This window comes from Agrilus planipennis, unplaced genomic scaffold (genome assembly GCF_000699045.2).
Source record: "Agrilus planipennis isolate EAB-ADULT unplaced genomic scaffold, Apla_2.0 scaffold3, whole genome shotgun sequence".
In the NCBI taxonomy this organism is placed as follows: Eukaryota; Metazoa; Arthropoda; class Insecta; order Coleoptera; family Buprestidae; genus Agrilus; species Agrilus planipennis.
Window position 1 is genome coordinate 2,006,807 of NW_020442460.1, and position 7,878 is coordinate 2,014,684.

Here is a 7,878-nt window from a genome sequence, read left to right on the forward strand (position 1 = left end):
AGCATAAAAATAAAGTATTTTATTTTTTGTTTTTAAAAACATATTTTTTGTTACACCTAGCAGCCAGTAACAAATTGCTGTTGCTCTTAAATACATTAATAGCCTCTAAACATGGCAAACAAAGATTTAAATAAACTCAAAGTTCATTAGTTTTAATGAAGCTTTATTCCTGTCGTCCCGTTACTTTGCGTTCATAACAGGGAATACTCTTTCTGTAAAGGCTGAAGTGGCCGGAACGGATAGCAAAAGTGACACTACTTTGAACAGATTTGGGAAATCAGGTTTTTCCGTAAATATGGCTTGCCATTTTTCTATGCAATATTGATGTAAAAATACTCTGAATTTAGAGTAATCGCTTACAAAATTACGATGTTTACTTCAGGCCTTAAATAAAGTACTTTTGCGTACTTTATGTGTCTTGTAAAGTGTAACGTACGCACAGTCGAAATAGAGTACAATACTTTATAATAAAGTACGGGTGGCAACCCTAGTTACATGGGCTAACATAACCTAGCAAAAATTCGTTAACTTACACGAAACAATATCTAATACCATTTTTGTTTTACGAAAACAAAAGAATACCTGATCAAAAGTATTTCATGATGCAAGGTACCTCTTGTGGTAGAAATTTACTAGTTATTTGCTGATGCTATTGAACATTATTCGTTTTTCAAACCGTATCCACAGAACTCTTAATGTTCGTGTCAATTCCAGGTGTCGAAATGATTGACAGGGCCGAAATATGTGTGAAAAAGGGGTTTTCGAACCGATTTTGCCTTGAATAGAAAGAGGATCGGAATAATCTTGCTTCGCACGGCAAAATACGCAAACTGAATACGATGGGGTGAAAGCTTTGTTGTTGTTGTTATGCTGAAATTACAAGTTTCACGGCCTGCTGCTTAACATTCTCCACAAAAATTGTATTTTTCTATAGGCAATTAAATAGTTTTAAACGGCATTTGAAGTAGGTGGAAAGTAAGGTTATAGCTAATATTAATCACAGACGAAAAACTAGAAGAATTCAGATAAGAAAAATTTGAATTTCGCATCATTAGATATGCTATTGTATGATGGAAAATAATGTCTAATCACTACATAATATAAAATAAAGTCACTTCCCGCTGTCTGTCCCTATCTATGCTTAGATTTTTAAAATAACGCAACGGATTTTGATGCGGTTTTTTTTTAATAGATAGAGTAATTTAAGAGGAAGGTTTATATGTATAATACATGCATAATATAGTAGAGAAACACTGATAATTTTAGAGGTTTCTAATGTGATGTCGTAAATAAACATATTTTTTGGACTTGCATTGCAAACGCTGGCTGAACCCCACGAGATAGATCAAAATAATGTACTACAGTATTGTATATGTTAAAAAGGTCTACAAAAAAGTCCGGGATGGTATATGTCTATCTCTTAGGGATAACCCACAATAACCAATTTTTATCCTTTACTTTTTAGGAGAAATAATGGCTTATTTACGAAGCGATTTTAAGCAATACACTATTAATCCTTATCCAATTAAGTAGGTACTTTTAAATACATTTTGCATTTAATATAGATCAATATGACCGTTTACAGCATGTAATTTAAATGAATATTTTCGAAGAGATATTACAGTTTAAAATACAGGGACTTAGTGGTTGTGGCGGTACCGGCCGGTTTGTATTGTCTAATGACAAAAAAACTGCGAATGTTGTAAATACAGACATTCTGTAGTATATTTAGTATCAGCATTGCACCCGTGCGAAGCATATTTGATTCGCTTCAGGAACCATTTCTTTTTTGTAGAATCGATTTGAGAATATTATTTTGAATTGTTCAGTGCTACAGTCAGAAAGAAAAAGTTGTTTTCATTTAGTACGGCCAAAAATTAAAACGAAATCAAAATAAATTAATTCCGGAATATTTTTTGCTATATTTTTCTTCCGAGTTGCAACTACCCTTCGATCTGCACCCTTGTTTAATAATGGTCCCATTTCAGATTTCAATATTGGTAATTCACACCCCTCCGGATACAAGGAAAACGTCGTTCCTGTGTTATTTTACCGTATCATGTGTAACCGGATCTTTATATCGAGTGTTTTTAGGCTTATTTGTACATTTTTGAATTGTTTGGGTTATTATTATGGTAACCTTAAGCGATCCATGGTCTACAGATGCTCTCTCAATAATATGAACCCCAAATAATAATAATAATAATCAAAGAGCGCTAAGCATCAAAGGCCCTTAGGACCCTTTACGGTTTCGTGAGAGCTAAAAATTGGGCCAATAAAGTAAAAGAAATAAAAGTACGTCTTCTACACTCAAACGCACAAAGGTGAACTTTGAAAAGCATCGAATTCGTTTATCTATTGAATAAATCTGCCAATTCAGAAAAATGATTTTTTTTTCAAGCTTAATAAGCATAACGTCATCGCAATGATGTCGTTATGAAACAAATAACAGAAATCACATCGCAGTTAATCATCAATGTTACAATTAATGGCGGATGTACAGTTAAAGACAGCATCTCTGAAGTTGAGTGGTTGGGTTCCGTAGTATGACAGACCTGCAGTGCTACCAACGTTCTTTTTTGACAGACAAGGAGACAAGCCTAAGATCGTAAAATTACGGTTGAAAAAGACAACTCGAGCGAATTGAGTGTTATCATGGTCATCTTTCTTTGATAGTCGGCATAGCAGTTGTGCTTAGCAGTGCTAAGTATCACTTATATGACTTCTACGTACTTTGGTGATTTTGTCAGCATTGCAATACAGTAGAACCTTGATAACTTAAACGTGGATAACGTAATAATCTCTATAAATTCATAAAATTTTCTGTTCCCTTCCCTTCGGAGTCTAAAACCTCTATTACTTAAAATAAAAACCGTCTATAACTTAAACGAATAATTTGGGCATCGCACCTCATTAAGCAGTGAAAAGTGGTTTGAATCGGGAGAAAGTCTTCTATGTAAAAGACAAGAATTGCTGAATTTCCTAATTTAGAAAAATGCTTGTTTACATGATTTGGGCAGTGTAGAAATATGCAAAAACATTAATATAAGTTGACCTATACTAAAGGAAAAAGCTGAACAGTTTGTTACGTCACTGGAAATCCATAATTTTAAAACTTAAACCCTTAGTAAGTAAAAACTTCAATAACTCAAATTATTTTACGTTTCCCGTGGTCTTTATCTTATCGAGGTTCTACTGTATTCGAAGCTAAACTCAAGGAGGCCGTCGTAAACTTACTTTTACTCAATTAATTATTACTAATCACTTACCTGCCATGCATATTTACGGTCCTGGGGCATTCCTTCCCATTTGCCATAGAATGGTCCATACCTGTTGCCCTTTAGAATTAAAGTTCTTGAATAGATACTTCCATTACGAAACTCCAATTCTTTTGGCAATACATGAGGTGAGAAATTGGGATATTGATTATTGCGAACTATTTCTTTATCCACTGTCAGTCCATTGGTAAGTTCGTGATTTCCATAATATCGGCTAAGATCAGGATTATTTATGTCAAAATTGGCAGGATTCGGATTAAAACTAGGGGAATTTTGATTGTAATTGGGGGATGTATGGTTTTTGGAGAAATTGTCGTATAACTGATTGACCGGTTTCAAGGTGAGCTTGGGACCATCGACTATTTGGTTGTCGGTTTGTTTAAACCCCGAGGTGCTGGTGTATGATAAATCTTCGTTGCCGCGGCTGTGAGGCGGGGAACTTAATGGGTAGCCGGTATCTGACTCGTTATTTTGAGGGAGCATCGCCTGTTCCATTGAACAATCTTCGTCCGTCAACTGAAGAGGTTGATCGGAGATTTCTAATTCATCTTCACTGTCCTCTGGAATAGAAACAGAAACATAGAAGATTCACAAAAGAAAACTAGCAATTACTGATAACGTTTTGGACAGAAAAGGGTTGTCTGGTAGACTTAAAATAAGATAACTTACAAATTGAAGCCTTAATTAGTAATTAATTTTGATTTGACATTACGGCACTTGGGCACAAATGACACTACTGTACACTAGGTAGTTACAAATCAACATTATTTTATGTGTGCTTATGAAACGGATTTCCTACCAATGATTATTATCGGCGAATTGTTTTGACCTATCTGCCGTTGTGGTCAATTAATAGTTTATTAACAATTCCACATGCCCAACGAGCTAATTAAAAAAATGTAATATCCTTTCTCAACGGCTTAAAGAAAGATTAATGACCAGGGTTAAAAAAGTGCATCCTATCCTGAATATGACTGAATATGAACCTCCTATAGAAACCAGAAAGGCATTACCCATTTATACTGCCGATGTTGTATTGCAAAAGCAATTGCGTGAGATTCAGAAATCGAAATGTAAACGCCGATATTTCATTCCCGTCTAATTCCACTACAAAGTGGGTTGCCTCACTGACCACAATCAAAGAAAACAACAGTGGAACTCTTCGAAAACGTCAATATTAATTATGCAAGTGGCTACTGCCTTCGCTATTATACCATTGGATAACGGTCCGGATGGCAGTAAAGATAAGGTCAAAGCTTATTGTCAAATAGATCTATTATTAATTTCTAATGTTCTACGGTCGCCAGTCTCCAATGTAAATCCAATTTACCAAGTTAACAGCCGTAGTCAAAGTGCGGTCGCAAAATTTATTTTCATTTTACAGTTGGGCAACAGCACAAGTTAATCAAAACATAGATATGCAAAACAGACCACAATGTGAATTAAAAGATTTTATGGGACGTAAACGTTGGTTGTTGTGAGAGATGAAAACCTATGGTACATCCAGAAAAAATACGATAAAATCGTATCAGTATTAACGTTCCACAAAGATTTTCCTCGCAGAATATATAAACTATAGATTCCATTACATGCATTCATCAAAGGGCAGCATCATCTACAACGTAGTATAGGAAAATTGGTATAAATTCCCTCAGCCATCTACATACAGGAATTCATATGTATGGAGTGTGTTTTAGTCACCCACGTGTTAGCCGTGTAGACAGTCATCCCGCACTCTTTTTTATTGAACATACAATGTCGAAACTTTTAATTTAATGTATAGGAACATTCGTCTTTTCCGAGGTTTTCTATCAGCAAGGAATGACCTCGCAGGTTTACATTAAAATCCAAATGACAATAAAACACAGGGACGTACAGGCCTGACGCTGGAAGCTGGTTGAAATTTTAAAGTGGCGTGGATGCGCAGTGGCAAAAGTAGGCAGTTTTAGGTATAACGATTGCAGTCCTCTTTCTTCAGTATTCCTATCAGGGGCGTAGATTAAATATTTAAAAGCAGGGATCGGTGAGCAAGTAATAGACAAACAAATAGAAGAACTAATTGTTGATGTTGGTGACAGTGATAGAGATTTCCATGATGACAGAAAACTAACTATAAAACAAGAGCAATAGTTTTTTTTTTCTTTTGGTAAGTTATGTTTCTCCATAATTTTCTAGTACGCTACTGTCCTATGTGTATTAATAGCATAATTTACGCCTACTGAAAGCTTATTTGTGTATCGGTTCCAAGTGACTTACCCAAATAGGTCATAAATGGGCAAGTACCTGCGCGATCGCTCGCCAGCTTCCTTCGTCCGACCTGTACTTTTATATGTATATAACTAATATAAACCCAAAAAGAAATGGGTAAAACCCTGTGACCGTATCATCCTGCGCCACTGCATAAAGCTTGTTGTAAATTGATTAAGCGCCATTAAAATGGACAAACCTATTTGGTTATTGTTATTACTCCTAGGTGTAACCATTAATGCCTACGCGAAAACAATAAACAGTAATTAAGTTGCTCATTCAATTACCGAATCGAACGGCTAGCAAGGAATACATGAGTTAATGGGTTAAAAAACAAGTCTGGAAGACTTTTAGAGACGACTCATTTTATGAACACTCAAAACTGAGAAACCCAATTCACTGCATGACCATCACATACCAGGAAGAGGGATTTTCCAAAACCAATGGAATTTAGCTATTATTTATAAAACAACGTCAAACGCCAAAATTGGTAATGCCTAAATATTTCGCATTTCAAGTTTTATTTGGAAATTTCATAAATTACCGCTATTCTGATACAAACGCGATTCTAATTCATTCTGCTTTCAACAGCATTGCGGATGGTATCTAACATAGGTAGGTACCTATATAGATGGCTCAATATATTTGGAAGAAAATTTGACATTCCTGTTTTTACTTGAAGAGTCTGGGATCTGTGTTGACCGCGAATAAAGTTATTTTTCATCAAAAATCATGACCATGATGGTCTTTATTACTGTCAATTGAGTATTAATGTTTCAAAAAGTGTAACGACAAAAAGAAGACGGACGTATCCATGAACCAACACACATAGTTTACCAACACTTTACCCATACCTTTCTATATCGTTTGCAAAATATTTTTGTGAAGCAATAGCGTTTATAATTCGAAAAGCACCACCTGTTTAAGTTGGTTACGTAGTGGGCTTTTAACAATACATTTTCCCATCACATGGGTGTCAAGTTGACAGATAAAATTGTGGATTATTTTGGTTGACTGCTACGGAGCTAGTGAATATGTTTACATTTCTCGTACGTACTATTGGCTGCCGAGGCTTTTATTTAAGTCCGTGAAATTAATTCCATTACAGGCCTTTAAATGTAATTAAAAGATAACTTAGGCAATAATAATCTAATTGTCATGGTCTCCTTCATTTTATCTGGAGCACTAACGAAAGAGTCAATTCCTACACGAGAATGCATTGGACTAATTTTATAAATTGGTTTCATATAATTTTCAAAGTTATTCTTCGATTTCAGAAGAAGTGCGTTGCAAAGTGGTAAAGATGACAGCGCTGCATGCATATTGGAGCATTAAAAATCAAAATACGTGATACGACTACTTCTGGAATACATTCAGACTAAACAAACAATGGTTGTTACAACAATGCAGTCATCTTGTCCGATAAAGCAACAGAAATTCATAATTAATTTCCAGGAATAATAAGCTATATCCGTCCCGATGTATAACATAACCATTACTTTGCAATTACAACTGACAAACAGCGATCTTAAAGTTGAAATAAGTAGTTACAGTGTACGTCAAAACAATAGTGTTATCATCATCTTCTGCAGTGGAAAAGGAGAAATCGCTGACGATGAGATCGCTGTCTGAATTCCTACATTATGGTAGAACATCACATGTAACACTACTCATTGTAAAATTATTAAAAGATTGCATTTGCCTGATAGACGTAACATGTACAAGCCTACTCAAAAGGTTTAGTAACAGCCCATTAGACTCACTTTACTCGATCTTCTGAAGAAGTCAGATAAAACTACAGTTTACAACATCCTTCTTGAAGTTTGCTCCAGATGTTGTAAGGTTACATGGCAATAGATATGATACAATACAGCAAGTAAGCGCTTTGCTGACTATCAAACAAAAGGACATGACGGTATCCTTATGATCCTGAGAAAGTTGACAGCACAGTTTGTACGTTTGCGGAACCTACTTTAGAGATAATTTCGTCTGGACATCCATCAGAAACAACAAATTGGATGGGCAATGAAACGTGTGGAAGTAACAGGTCAATTAAAAAGTCCCCGGCCTAAAATAGTAAAACACATTTTTTTTGCAAAATTCGTTTTTTTTATTCAACATAATTCCCTTCAAGGGTGATACACTGATTATAGCGATCCTCCAACTTTTCGATACCATTTTTGTAGTACGATTTGTCCTTTGCTTCAAAATAGGCCTCAGTTTCGGCGATCACCTCTTCATTCGACGAAAATTTTTTCCCAACGAGCATTCTTTTGAGATCTGAGAACAGGAAGTAGTCGCTGGGGGCCAGATCTGGAGAATACGGTGGATGCGGAAGCAATTCGAAGCCCAA

General features: G+C 35.5%; 1 protein-coding gene across 6 annotated transcripts in view; it reads right to left on the minus strand.

Annotated features, from left to right (window-relative positions):
- LOC108742153 (PR domain zinc finger protein 16-like) overlaps window positions 1-7,878 on the minus strand; it is a 159,201-nt gene that overhangs the window by 63,161 nt on the left and 88,162 nt on the right. For 5 of the 6 annotated variants that reach the window (XM_018477224.1, XM_018477220.1, XM_018477227.1 and 2 more), the window contains exon 2: window positions 3,270-3,838. In XM_018477224.1, coding sequence (XP_018332726.1) covers window positions 3,270-3,838 — 569 coding nt within the window. Of the gene's footprint in view, window positions 1-3,269; window positions 3,839-3,947; window positions 4,030-7,878 lie in introns of those variants that run through there. The other variant, XM_018477253.1, reaches the window with a different exon arrangement.